General features: G+C 37.6%; 1 protein-coding gene across 1 annotated transcript in view; it reads left to right on the forward strand.

The window, feature by feature from the left end:
* Nucleotides 1-243: 243 nt before the first annotated feature.
* LOC101856287 (phospholipase DDHD1) overlaps nt 244-14,549 on the forward strand; it is a gene marked incomplete in the record, with an annotated part of 35,489 nt that continues 21,183 nt past the window's right edge. The window contains 7 exon segments of the mRNA XM_035971870.1: nt 244-1,677; nt 6,999-7,160; nt 8,534-8,662; nt 10,785-10,923; nt 11,395-11,510; nt 12,187-12,293; nt 13,567-13,678. Coding sequence (XP_035827763.1) covers nt 1,230-1,677; nt 6,999-7,160; nt 8,534-8,662; nt 10,785-10,923; nt 11,395-11,510; nt 12,187-12,293; nt 13,567-13,678 — 1,213 coding nt within the window.

Genomic DNA, 14,549 nt, shown 5'->3' on the forward strand with positions numbered 1-14,549 from the left:
TATGAATAATCTTTTCTAACAGAGTTATACATGACCAACAATGTCTGCAAAATACGAACTTGAACGTGGTAGATTTTGAGCTCGAATACCAAATATATGAGCCAAGTACTTACCCTTGCCGATTATGTAGGCTAGTTTCAGTTTCTGGTGATGGATTTTGTGGAACTCTTTTTTGTCTTGTTGATCTTGGAAAACTAGCCTAATTCTTCTATTTGGAGATCATTGTATCATTGTGTTCCAGTACCCACTCTACTAAACTAAACTAAGCAATGAAGTAGATCTAGATCTAGATCTAAGAGGCAACACTCATGACTCTGAATCACCTGTGCTGTTCAGATGAAATATGAGATTAAGGAAATAACCGGGAGAGTAACTCATTTCTTTTCCGATAGGCTATTGTTTTGGGACAGAAGAGAAGTGGCAAAGCTACTCTGCTCGCTCAGCTGTTACACTTCTCGCCAGTCTTGCTGTCGATAAAACTCAATCAATTCTAAATTTACTCAACTCGTCCAGGTTTCTGGACCTAGATCTAGATCTATGGGGGAACCCACTGACGACAGAGTCCGAAGTGTATTCTGTCTGGTGTAATACTGTTTTTATATAGGCCTAGATCTAGGCGTAGGCCTATTATTATTGGCTTTCTCTGCTGCTGAACGGTACTGAACCACTCTATTCATTCATGTGAATCGTTTCCTGTCTCACAACAACAGGGAAGTTTAGATTCTAATTATTAGATTGGACCAGAGTGTGGTGATGGTCATGGATGTCATTCCCAGGGCAGATCTCGACCAAGAGTGACATGGGCCAGGAAGACATAAAAAATTCCTTGAACTGAAGCAGTTCTTAAGTACTGCTACCTAGCATGCCATGGTCCACGGTATCGTTAGTTAGTCACGTCTCTACTAGATCTAGATCTGTATACACCTTTAAAAACCGGGCCGTAGTACTGTCTTCAGGTTTTTGAGAACAGGCTGGAAACAGTTCTAGTTTTGGTAGATGTAGGTTCTAGAATCAAGACTCAGTGAATGTAGTGAGAGGCCCCCTGCTTCTACCAATAAACAATGCCTTTGTCCTGGACAAGTCAAGACTGTCAGTTTCAGAGTCAACTTGGACAGTAAATTGTTACTGATTCATATTTTTGGACTAAGTTTTGATCAAGATGTCTAATCGAGAGTCTAGAGTGATAATGAACTGTAAGTGAGCTAACTACACTACAGGTTCTTCAGGCAATGGATTTTCATTCACCAGCTGATGTTGCAGTCATGTCAATGAGTACGTCACACAGTTCCGCCTCTAGTAATTCATCTGATGGTGACAGATTATATCCATCACTTGAAAATTTATACCAAGGATCTGAAGATGATGAGGACTTTGATTCCATAGCATTGGATGAATCGGCGTCCGTCTCTCCAAGCCATAAACGTTATCTTTTTCCTCAAAAGGAATTCGTAGAGGACTTGAGACCTGAAGAAATACGCTGGTTCTATAAGAGTGAAGGAAGTAAAAAATGGATATCGTTTATTGGATACGATTCACTGCGAATTGAGTGTAGATATCGTGCTTTGAACTTGAGTAATGAAAGTGGGGATATAGATGAAGATGAAAAAATTCTAGTCCGAGGCGGCTTATATGAAGTAGATGTCAAAAGTAAAAAGTGTGCCCCTGTGTACTGGTCAGGTGAGTTGATTAAATGAAAGGACTTTCGTAACGAACGACCACCCCAACAAAAACAGGAGAGACCTAACCTTAACCCCGACTCAACCCTTACCCCTACCCCAAATCCTTGTCCTATGCTTACCCCACACTCAAACCCTAACCTTATATTCTCTCCTGTTTCATAGTGTGGTCACTCGTTACTGAATTTCTCCCGATTAAACGGTTCAAATGTTTGTCTTGTCAGTAGCCTAAGATTCGGAAAAAAAGTGCGTCAAATCATTGTTTGGAAGGGTCATATTTTTATAGATTTTAAAATAAATTGGGTGGGCAGGTTAGGGGGGAAGTTTGCGGTCGAATGAGGTTATTAAGAGTACTTACTTATCGTCTGTGGCCTGATAAAACCGTGAATTCCACAAATTTTCGAGAATCATTTTTTGCATAATATTTTGATAGAGTGGTCGGTGAGATTGTCCTTGTAAAATTGTAATTTCAAATATCTCAACTCAAAGGTGTAATATGACGTAATAAGAAAACTTCACACTGTGCCCCGAAAGTCGCCTGATGAAACCGTGAATCCCACACCTGTTTATGACTTGCAGGGCTGATCGTTGGTGTCGTGAACGCCTCTTTTAGACCATTGAAATATGGACAACTTGCGTTGTTCAAACACAATGGTCGGTCAGTATTCATTGTTTATAGGCCGTAGATTTTATTTTATGATGTTGACTGGATGTGTTTTGCGTGAAAACCTCTCTATCACTTGATTAAAATGTCTGTTTCCCAGATACAGGACTGGTATTGTTTCACAACGACTGTCAAATTCGAATGTGAAATTGTGTGTGCCCTTCTAGTAGTTAGGTTACAATTTTGATCTTGCTCGTCTGCAAAAAAAATAATAATAAAAATTATGATGTAGTCGAGTATAAATTACAAAAGTATAATAATATTTCTATATATATGTATCACAATCCAAACTTGTTTGACATTGAAAGCTCACTGATTTGACATCAGAGTTCCCTTATGATGATAAAAGGAATTTTGCGAAGCTGATCAATGTGAACCTCTTTGGACCTCAAAGAAAGCTGAAGACAATCCAGCACGGAAATAGTAGAAGTACCAGACCTCAATGAAAAAAAGTGTCATTCAAAGTACACGATGCGTTGGAACAGATTAAAGGGGGTTTTTTAACCTCAGAGAGAGAGAGAGAGAGAGAGAGAGAGAGAGAGAGAGAGAGAGAGAGAGAAAGAGAGAGAGAGAGAGAGAGAGAGAGAGAGAGAGAGAGACAGAGAGAGAGAGAGAGAGAGAGAGAGACCAGCAATATAAGCAATACAAATCAAGAGATCTATAGGACTATTTAATTATAAAAAAAGCAACATAAACTGAAGTCAAAATGTGATTGCTCAACTGAATCAAATGACTGCTCACTATTAAAAGACAAAGCCAGACCAACTATCTTTGTCTTTCTTTGGACTTTGACATTAGGAAACTGAAAGACCTATTTGAACGGTCTTCTCAATACAAAAGTGTACAATTTAAGCAAAATGCGATACACCAAGCTGAAAGATGTACACTACACTTGGGTTTATTATCTGAAACAGAGTTTGCAGGATGTTGATATCTATGACCGGGCTCTTGGATTTACTTGGATCCAGAGCTAGAATCATAGCAGGCGGCACATGTCCATAGCTGCTCATCTCGCCTTCCAGCGTCCACCCCAGGGTCTTCCTGCTAATTGTCTCCATGAGGAGCTGGTTTGAGACACGCCTGACCACTCCTCGGAGCAAACTTTTTTTCTCTGTACCCCGCACACACTTTTCTTTTATTGTGCTTAGCGTTTGGGAGTCTGTCTCCTCTTGGTCGTGAAGGTTCTTCTTGCATCTGGTGATCACCATTGGTGGGTCGAGCTTGATTCGGCCATTGGGTGCTGCTTTGCCGGCAAGTTCATCAGTATGCTCATTTCCGTGCACCCCGGCGTGACCAGGGCAGAACACCCCTGTAATCCTTAGAAGGTGGCTGTTTGCAATGGAAGCTCTCCAGTCACTGTAGAGCCACCCACTCCTGACCGGGCTCATCCATTGTAAATTGCTCTAGAAGAGCCCTTGCCAGTTGCACCATCGCCTGTCTCACCCCATACGGACAAACTTTTTCCTCAGGCACTTGTTGATGACAATCTGCACCCTCCAGTACTTTACATAAAGAGTGTTTTAGAAGAGCCCAAGCCAGCTGCACCACCAGACAACCCACAAGGGGGGTGCGAGCCAAAAAGTTTCTGCTCACATATGTGGACATGCTTCCGAAGGTTCCTTGCCACTATTGCTTGAAAAGCTCTGGAAAACTCTATCTTGATCCCTGCTTCTGTAATCTCGGTGCTTCATTGGTTTTACGAAACAGCCTGCACAGGTCAGGGACAATCTGCCTTGTATGTCAGACTACTCAAATATGTGCTAGATGAAAAGAACATGTCGATCTATGAGCCAAAAAAAGATCAATGTGAATTGTGCGTGAGTTTTGAGTCAACATCAGCCAAAGTGGGAATCTCACATGTCAGAAAAAAAAATGATAAAGAAAAGGCACTCCATGGATAAAGCCTTTGCTCTTAGGCAAGAAGACCTTGTGACGATTTGCATGAATCTTCAGGGTGGTGTACTTTTGACACTGTCTATCCATTAATTCCTCCAGCTCTTATTCCAAAAGCAAGCACATTATTATACAGCTACGGATGTGTGTTTGTGTGTGTGTGTGCGTATCAGCCCAAAATTTCATCTATTTCTATTGCCGTAAGTGCCTTTTCCACTATAGCAAACACCGAACTTGAATACAAAATGTTATTAGAAGCCACACTCTTATCATGCAAGTAAATAGTGTATGCATTGCGTCATTGAGCGGCGGCTTTAAATAAAACACTTAATATACAGCCCACTTGATTATGTTGCCATTTTCAGAACTGAAATTTTTATAATTATAGCAACAAAGACCCTATAAAGTGAAATTTGTGGATCACATTTTTCTCCTTGATTTTGCCAAAATTGCAGTCCACAAAACTGTCAGGTCGGGTGGATGAAGAGAAGACCAAACTGTTAATGCAATAATATGAAGCCTCTTACATAAGGAGAAATTTTTTGCAAACTGAATTCTATGAAGAGTGGGAGAGTACTAAAGTCCAGAGAAAAGGAAAACTTAACAAACAGTTCCCACCGCTGTATCATTCTCCTTTAAAAATCGCAAAGAGTAATTTTCAGGATCTGAGAGACAAAAAGAGTAAGATTTAAAGATGATCATTCAGTCTTTCAAGGGTTATAGAGATTTGATACAAATCAAGTTCTCAACCCATCCCCCCTCAGGCCAATATAAAAAGGGCACATTGACACTTACACACAATTGTAGAAAGAAGGATAGAAAGAGAGAGAGAGAGAACACGCAAATGAAGGAGTATGATTTCATAAATTACATACACAATATTCATAGAACGATAAGATCATGTTAAAAATGGTAAAATAATTAATGGCTTTCTGTTTCACTCAGTCTGTAATGTCATGCTCAGTTTTAAATTGGTCTTTTAAAATCTTTTAAATATACAATATTTCATCCTTTCAAATATTTTTAAACATACCAGGGCCTCTGAAGAAAACGCACTGCCTAATAACCGTGAATTACTGCATCAGGCGAGATTTTAATATATCGAAATAATGACCATAGCCTATGGTAAAAAATGTACTATATTATTATAATAATTATTTCTATAAGATATTAGACTAGATTTATCTTATCTATTTAGCATAAAATGTCTTTAACGCCAAATGACAGACAAATTCAGTTTTTTCCCTCTCCTGTAAAATTTGTTTCGTGTGGACTTCATGATTTCATGAGGCGACCGACGATATTTAGTTTTTAATGAATCGAGGTTCAAGCTAAGAAAAATGTGCACCATTTCTAATGGATAGGCCTTGGATTGGTATAAAATTTAAAAACTTACTATAATAATGAAAATACAGTAGTCACCGCCTAAGATCGCTGTGCTCGGGAGCAAGGGAAATCATGAATGCAGGATCTAGGTGTATGGGGTCTTAGCTGACACACCAAGGGAAGAGTCTATGGTGACCTATGTTAAGGCCTTCAACCGGTAAGATAGTCTCCCTCCAGACTAAAATGAACTGACGTGACCCATGGGTAGGTTACGTTATGACATTTATTGCTTGCAGTCAAGAGTGGTCAACCTTAATGACGAATCGCAGTGGAGGCTTGCCATTTACATTACCCTATCATGAGTCTCAAGATCTACGCTTTAAAATGACCAGTTGCCCCTCATTAAACGGTGTCCACACCAATTAAAATTCAGTCTGTCTTGCAAATTCGGGAATAGAGACAACTGCTGCAATGATCAGGGAAGTGTTCACAGTTCAATGACAATGAACTATGTGATCCTACCTGGAGCGAAGTTGTTGGCCCTACCCACCAAGCGAGTGATGTAAGTTTAGAGGTGGAAGAGCTCAGATGCGAGTTTGATCATGTCTGGGGCTCATTGTACCATTTCATTGAGTTTTACAATGCTTAAATGTGATCACATTCACGAGAATGGCTTATCTTTGACGCGACGGGCTGTTCAGTGATCTTGACTTTTCACTCTTGGTTGATTGGGTGTGCTCGCCTAGGTTTTTCTTCAATAAATTTTGATCTGAAATAGGGGATCTTACCCGAATGTCTTAGATGTGACTTTTGTATGGCAAAAATTCTATTTCTTAAAATAGCAGGATCTTAAGTGAACCGGGATCGTAAATGATTGGGATCTAAGGTGGAGACTACTGTAGATATATAAGTCTGTAAGATAAATATAATATAATATTGTCAAGAAGTGTGCTACTTATTTTTATCTATTAGATTTAATGTCCCTCTTGTAACAATGAGAACAAGTTATTTTTTAGAAAGTAATATTGCTTTGTTTAAAATTTAAATGCTGTGATGTTGAAAGTTTTGGCTAGGTTCAGATCTGGAATTAATCGGAATTAGATTTGATGTTAAGTTTGGTCTTTTGTTACGTAGTTAGAGAGAGAATGTTTTAACACACTTTTTTTCATTTGATTTCATATATATATATTTATGATCTTATGTTCATCATATAGCCATTTTTACAGAGATGGTTCACTGGTATTCCTGGAGTGGTCTGCTCCCACTACCTTTTTCCATTATTACATAAACTGTTTAATAAAAACCTTGGCCATTTTAATAATTTTCGATATATGTTAATACTCACCCTCAACTTTTATCTTTAACAGTTCAGAAGAAATTCATTATTTTTTTAGTAATACCATGACGGTACTAGATTAAAGAATTTTTGTTTTTTACAGAAGAGGAATCTGACATTTTGAGAGGACTTTGGTTCGAGGACAGCAACTGGCAACCTCTTGATGAAGAGTTTGCTGTACAAATTGAAACGGATCATATTGCAAAATTTAAAGGAATGCGACTAGAAAATGCTCCAACAGATCTCCCCAAAGGTCCTAAACCAGGTATGTTAAGCCTGACAATAGCAAAAATACAGTTAAACCCCCATTTCGAACCTGCTTGACCTAGTTTGAATATCTAGGGTCACCACACCATAGAGGGCCACAGTGAGGCTGTAGAGTAGTACAGGAAATAGGGAAAAAGCAGACTGTGGTCATTGTGATGTGATAACATGTGGGATTATAACACCTTACTTTTCTGTAACAGTGAATGAGGTGTTTGTATTTGGTTTCAAATGCTTTTATAGATTAAGATATGATATTTAATTCAAGTTCATTTTCATTTAATTGAACTTGACAAGGGGAAGAGGGATGGTGAAAATACAAAATGAAAGAGATAGTGTGTAAGAAGAAAATGGACAGCCAAGATTGAGATGTAAACAGAATGGGATGTAGCTTATAACTGAAAGTATCTCATTACTTATAGATCCACAGTTCTGACTAGATGTTGATGTTGTCAAAGTTACAACATTGCTAGTGTGACTGCTTTTGAATATTATATATGAAATGGGGCCTTTACCTCCTTTTTTTTTTTGACTCTTAAAAGCTTTGAGATATTATATGAGTTCTGTTTTCCTGTTTCCAGAATTCAGACCCTGAAAAGTTTTCTTATAATCTGTGTTTGTAATTATAAGTCAAATCTTGTCTAACGACAACCTGTTCAAGACAATCACCTGTATGACCACTTCCTACTTCCCCCTTATATTTAAAAAAAACGACACTGTCTAAGAGTTGACTTTGTCCTAGATAACCAACTATTGTCAAGGGGAGAAGTGGTCATTTTGGACAGGAAAATGGGGAGGGGGGAGGGGGGGGATTGTCTTGGACAGGTTCAACTATTTCTAACTTTTAACTCTAAAAGCCGAGTGGACGATGGGAGCATATAACGAAACTCGCTTGTTCTCCGAGTGGATGGTCCCATTATCTGACCAGATTACAGAGTGCATGAAGTATTACTGCTTGTGGCTAATGCCATCTCTTACAAATCTGGATAGATTTATTTTGACTCGGAAGAGTTATTTAAGAGTGTAAACTACTTTCTCTTTCACTTTGACTCAGTTTTATTTAGCCATTTCATGAACATTTTGCATATATCCTTCTTTATGGGTTTAATGAGATCTGGAAAAAATTCTGTCAAATTGTGGAAAATAATTCAATGATAAAAGAGTCCAATAAGATTATATACAGGTGTCTTTGCATTTAGTTTACTTGTTAAGAAGGTAAATGTGTAAAACGTCTTTAAAAAGAACTTTAAGTTGAATTTTGAGTTTTTCAGGATGTTAGATCAAAATTGTACATTTTGGACATGGTTATGTTGAGTTTGAGTTGATACATTTCTATGTTCTCAGAAGCTCATCATTTCTTCCATTCTATTTCAGTCATTCACAACATAAGATTCAAGGACTTCCATGTTGATTGGAATGCAACTGATGAGATCTACAAGTATAACGAGTCGGCCTCCTCAAAACTCCTGAGGAATGTCCGTCAGTCTTTAGGGTGGCAAAAGTGTGAGTGTGAACATTGAGTATATGTTCTGTTACACATTTTTGGTAAAATAATTTATTTTATTTTGGTACGTTGGCACTGAGTTGATTATGGAATATGAGAAGGTAAAAAAAAGGTGTTTGGTTATTAAGGCTGCAGGTAACCCTAATATGCTTAAGAGGTTATTAAGGATACATGTATACAAGGTCACTCTTCAAAATATGTTAACTGATCACATCTGAGCCCCCAAGCTCACAGGGGTTCCATGTGTAGCTTTATTTTTATTAACCCCCCCTCCCCCCCCCCAAAAAAAAAGAAAAAAAAAGAAGAAGGAGAAAAAATGCCCACCATCTGGTTATTCCATGCCGACTTAGGTCAGAGATATGACTCAAATCTCTGTGACTTTGGTGATTTTTCTTGTAGGTAGGTGAAAAACGAAGGCTGAAATTTTAGGCTGATCCAACCAATGCAATTTCTGATTGAAATTTTGCAATCTAGATGTAGATTTAGTCTGCCTTCTCTTAGCCTCTTAGTGTCACTGTCACTGAGAGACTTGGAAGATAATCTTTCATGTCTTTTTAAAAAAAGAATATCTATTATAAAGTTAAAGTTCACATTACTATGTATACTGTTATACTGTTGTTTCAACAAATTGAAACATATTCTCTCAAACAGAAACATAATAGTGTACAAAGATAAGAAACATTAGAGTGAACAAAGATATGAACCCTGAAAGCTTTTATGTGTGGTTAGTCCTTTTGTACAGATGTCAGTGGCCTAGTGGTTAGGCTGTCGGACTCGCAACCATAAGGTCGTGGGTTCGAATCCCGTCGGGGGCCCGACGTTGTGTCCTTGGGAAATGCACTTTACACGAATTTTCCTCACTTCACCCAGGGGGGAATGGGTACCCGGGTATAGACAGCGAAAGATCTTGTCAGTTTGTTAATGTTTGAGTGCTTAATCAGCTGCTTGCACTGTATGCTTCCCGTGAAGCTGAGAATATTTCGGAATGTTCTATAGTATGCTGGGGTAATAATATAGTGTAAAACGCATTGAGCCTGCTGTTGAGCGGTGATATGCGCTATACAAATGCTATTTATTATTATTATTAGATGTGAGAGCTGGACTCCAAACAATTGGCGCTCATATGACCTTATGTAGTTGCAAGCGCCGTAAAACCCTCAATCATTAAAAAAAACAACTCTAAACAAGGACACAGAAAGAAGACTGGAAGCTGCTGTGCTGAAATGTGGTATTTAAATTTAGGGAGAATACTCAGAATCTCATGGAGAGAAAAAATGATGAAATGGTATATAATATGTTTAATACCCCTTTTGACACTATTAAGTTGTTTGAGAGGCGGGACCTCTGAGTTAAACGTTCATCTCCAAAAGGACCAAGCCAAATAGGAAATTCGTGTTAAGTGCCTATCCCAAAGACACAATGTCAGACCGAGCTGAAGCTCGAACCCCGAATCCGCAATCTCACAATTACGGATCCGATAGCCTAACCATTAGGCTACCATCGTCACCAATCTCATGGAGAGGGAAGAAAATTAACTTAAAAGACAAAGTGCTCCAAGCAGCAGGAAGTCAAAGATCTCTAATCAGAAGCTTTAGGAGGAGTTGGGATTCTTTGGCCACATAAATTGGAACTAATGGTCTTGAGAAACTGCTACTGTGTGGAAAGATAGAGGGAAAAAAGAATAGAGGAAGATAGGGAACAGCATACTCTGATAGCTGGACTATTGTTGTGATAAGCAACTCAATGAGAAAAAAAAACTGATGCGATCAGGAGGACTGACAACAGGAAGGAATGGGATATCATATTTGTCCATGTCGGCTCCAGATCTTACACCTGAAGAAGAAGATACTGTTGTTGAGCATATAGACAAAAGTTAAACTGTACTGAATCATTAATGAGAAACATGCAGAACTGGGAAAGTGAAACTCACTCTCCAATTTTAGAGATTGGTTCCCATGGGGAGAAAATGGTGGTCCAAATGTTTTAGGGGAGGGGGGAGGGGGGGGGGGTTGGTTGAGGTTTGTATTTTAGTGGAGTGTGGTAAACCTTTAAATAAGGGGTGAATGTGAAATTTTTGCTGAAAGAATTATTTTTAAATTTCTGCTTCTATTTCTTTGTCAGCTGGCACTCGGCTTCGGCGTGGTTACTGCTATGAGGCAGTTATGGATGACAAGCCCCCAGACATATGTCATCTGGTGTTTGTCATACATGGCATCGGTCAGAAGATGGACACAGGAAGCATTGTCAGATGCACTAAGGAGTATGTGATTGTTGTCTTAGGTTCTTAATTTGGAATTCTCTGAAGCTAGCCATCATATTTTTTCTCTATATATATCTGGTGCTTTCTTTTTGACAGATTTATGACCATTTACTTTTTGAGTGGATTTTAGGGGAAAATTACAAACTCTCCCCATTTGTCAAATTATATTGTTTATCATCTCAATTTTGGGGGACCCCTGGCTGTATTCAAAGTCAGACTAAACTGAACTTGTTCTATCTGTTAATCTTTTTTTTTTATGAACTAAAGAGAGGGACTTAAGCTGACCCTAACACTTAGCTTTTTGGTTTTTTTTAGAGTGAAAAATCAAAACTCAACTTACCACGAATGTTTTGCTCAGTTGTGCTCAGAAAGGAGGATAAGAGCTCAGAGAGGGTTTTTCTTTCAGATTTTTCTTTCAGAGTTAGAGAAATAAAAGTTTTTACACACTATTTTCCTTGTCTTCGTGTGCAGAATAAGAGATCGGGTGAAGTACATGAGGACAAAGATGTTTCCTGATTTTGACCACAGCTTTCAGAGGGCAGAGTTTCTGCCTGTTCAGTGGAGGTCATCTTTACGCCTGGATGGAGGTTTGTTATTTTTGTTGCCAAATGCGATTTTATTTTTCCTTTTATTAATGGAATTATTTTAGTGTATTGAAGAAGTGAACACAACTTGTGGTTTCTGTGCACATTCTTCTTTCTTGTTTTTTTGAATATTAATAAGCTGTTTTACTCCAGTGCCTATATTAAATTTTATGCATTTTCTTAATTTACACTACTAGACAGGGGTCAGTTTTTGTAGGAAGAGCTATTATATTCTGAGAAATGGGGGCACCTTTTTGACAAAATGTCACTGAAAAGCTCTTTCCATAACAACATTTTTCAGTAGACCTTGTTTTTTTTTAAAATGTTCAGTCTTTGAGTGTTGTTGGCTCTTCCATATAAGTCGGTTTTGAGATTAAAATTGAAGAAAGCCATATGTTCTTGAAAGCCAGTGTGCAAGTCATAATGAAATTAGGTGGAATATCCTTTCTCATTAGGCCTAGCATCTGTATCAAATTAATAGCCATAATTGTCATTTTATAGTAAATAACAGATAAATGAAAATAGTGAAAATGTTAATCTGTGATGGATATATGGTTTGTTCCTGAGACCATTCATTGATATTTTGAATGTGTTTGGCAATTTGATAAGATCAAAACTTTGAACATTTCAGATCTGAAAAATTTTGTGTCTATTTTGTTATCTCAATATTACATTTCAGGCACTGTTGAGTCCATTACCCCTCATAAAATGAAAGGTGTTCGCAGCATCTTGAACAGCTCTGCCATGGACATTTTGTATTACACCAGTCCTCTTTACAGATATGAGGTGAGGGTCCCAAAATACTTTTGTTCAGTTAAAAAACATTTTTTAAAATTGTTATAACAAGCTTGTACAGGGGATAAAGGGAGAATGGTTGCATTCAAGTTGATAGATAGTTCAGCTAATTTCACCCGAAGAAAATGTTGAAAAAGAAGCAGCAGTGTTTGTGGTGGAGCGGTTACAAGCTTTGCCGTCACATGCAGGAGACTTGAGAGTTTGATTCTTTAGTGGGGAGAATTTTTATCCAGTGTCTCGGTCTTTCGGTTAACCCTTCCAGCCCCATGCGCGTATATTTTCAGCAACGCTTGTACCTCCCACTGTCCCAAAAGTGTATATTCTGTTTCGGGGGTACCGAATTTGCACATTTTTAGAAATTAGTAAGCCTAATTGAACTTTAGTTTTCATAATATTTGTTCATTGTTGTATGTTATTATCTAAACCTCATTACAAAGATACTACATCACTTTTTAGAATGCATGCTTCTTTTTCTGAAATACTGCTGTATTGACTGGGACTGGGGTTAGAGAGTGCACGAAAATTGCTGGGGTTGGAAGGGTTAAGATGTTGTATACCTCTCAGTCTGGGTTGACCTTGACAGGCAGGGTTGAAGCCTGCCTCCTGATTGAATGATATATTAAATAGTGTCAATGGGGACGTAAAAACACATACATTAAAAACAAAAAGAAAAAAAAAAGGGAAAAGAAAAGGAAGTGGTCAATGAATCATGATTTCTGTGTTTCATTTGTCAGTGCATTGATTTTTACTATAATCCTGGCACATTAAACATTATATTTAAAAGATAGTTAAAAAAGATTTCAGTCTCAAAAGATCTGAAAAAAACCCAGGCACACACCGTTTGAGAATTAGAATGATGTTCGATAAGTAGCTAAAAAAACACCTGTTTTGGCTTCTGTAAAAAGAGATTAATAATTGAGTGTCCATCATAATGAGTGTCCACATTTAAACTGAAAGGAATCCTCCCCCCTCCCCCCCATTTTTTTATTTTAGTGTTTTTATCATGTTTCAGACGTTTGTTAACTTTTCTCACAAGGATGAAAGCTGTTGTAGGTTTATTTGTTAATCTGTTTTAATTACCCATTCAAAGTTAATCATTCTGTAATTTTCCATTTCATTGTTTTCATATGATATAGAAAGTGGTGAAGAAATCTACTTCATACTGATGCTTCATACTTTGTGTGTTTCTTGTCTCATTGTTTAAGGACGATTGTGTAATACATAGCTGTAAAATCTCCTGTCAATTTTGTCTTTCATTATTCAGATCACCAACAGCCTGAAGACAGAACTGGTACGACTGTACCAAATGTTCAGTGCCAGACACCCGTATTTCGAAGCCAGCAATGGCAAGATCTCTATTGTAGCGCACTCTCTGGGTAATTCAGCTATTTCTACTTTGTTCGTTTGCTTCATCTATGTGTTGGTTTTTGTCCTTGCAAAATAAAAACGTGTTCTTAAAATATTATTTGCTGATTATTTCCTTTGTATTTCTTGGTGTAAAGTAGTAAAAAAAATATTCAGGAACTTGAGTATTAATATTATGTCTAAGAAAGTATTATGAAATTTTCCAGCATTGAATCCATGAGACATAGGAACATTTTTTCAAAGTTATGATTGTATATTTCTTAAAATGTTTTGGGTGTTCAGCTGGGTCTTGTTTTAAACAATTAAAGAGGTCTGCGAGACATTATGTCTGTCACTATCAGTAAAAATAATTACAGGCCATTGCAAAGACTTACTGTTAAGGGTGTAAATGTTTTTTTGAAGTCTGCTTAATGCATGTTATCGGCAGATATTATTGAGATCACGACAGTTCCAAATGACTATTACTGATTACTGAGTCACTGTGTGAATTTTCCTTGATTTCATGACTTTCAGATTAAGATGTCATTTACTGAATATTTCGTAAACACAGGCAGGTTCAGTGTTGTAAAATCTCTCTAGGGAAGGACTTCTGCATACCAGTGGGAGGTGCAACACTTTTTGTATTGGAATAACACTAATGAATATTTAAGCCTAACTAGACTTGTATGATATTTACCTTGGTGTGTCATCTTTTACTTCTTTCTTTCCCTCCTCTTTTCTCATAACACTGAGCTGAGAGCATATCCTTTGAAATAAGCTGTTCATGTCTTTAACTAAAATGGAGATAAAATCCAGTGTTGTTAAAAGGCATAAGTGACCACTGGTATTATAGTGTCCATATTTTGATTGCAAGAAGTAATGAACAATATGTTATGATCAAGC

Source organism: Aplysia californica, unplaced genomic scaffold (assembly GCF_000002075.1).
Source record: "Aplysia californica isolate F4 #8 unplaced genomic scaffold, AplCal3.0 scaffold00524, whole genome shotgun sequence".
Classification (NCBI taxonomy): Eukaryota; Metazoa; Mollusca; class Gastropoda; order Aplysiida; family Aplysiidae; genus Aplysia; species Aplysia californica.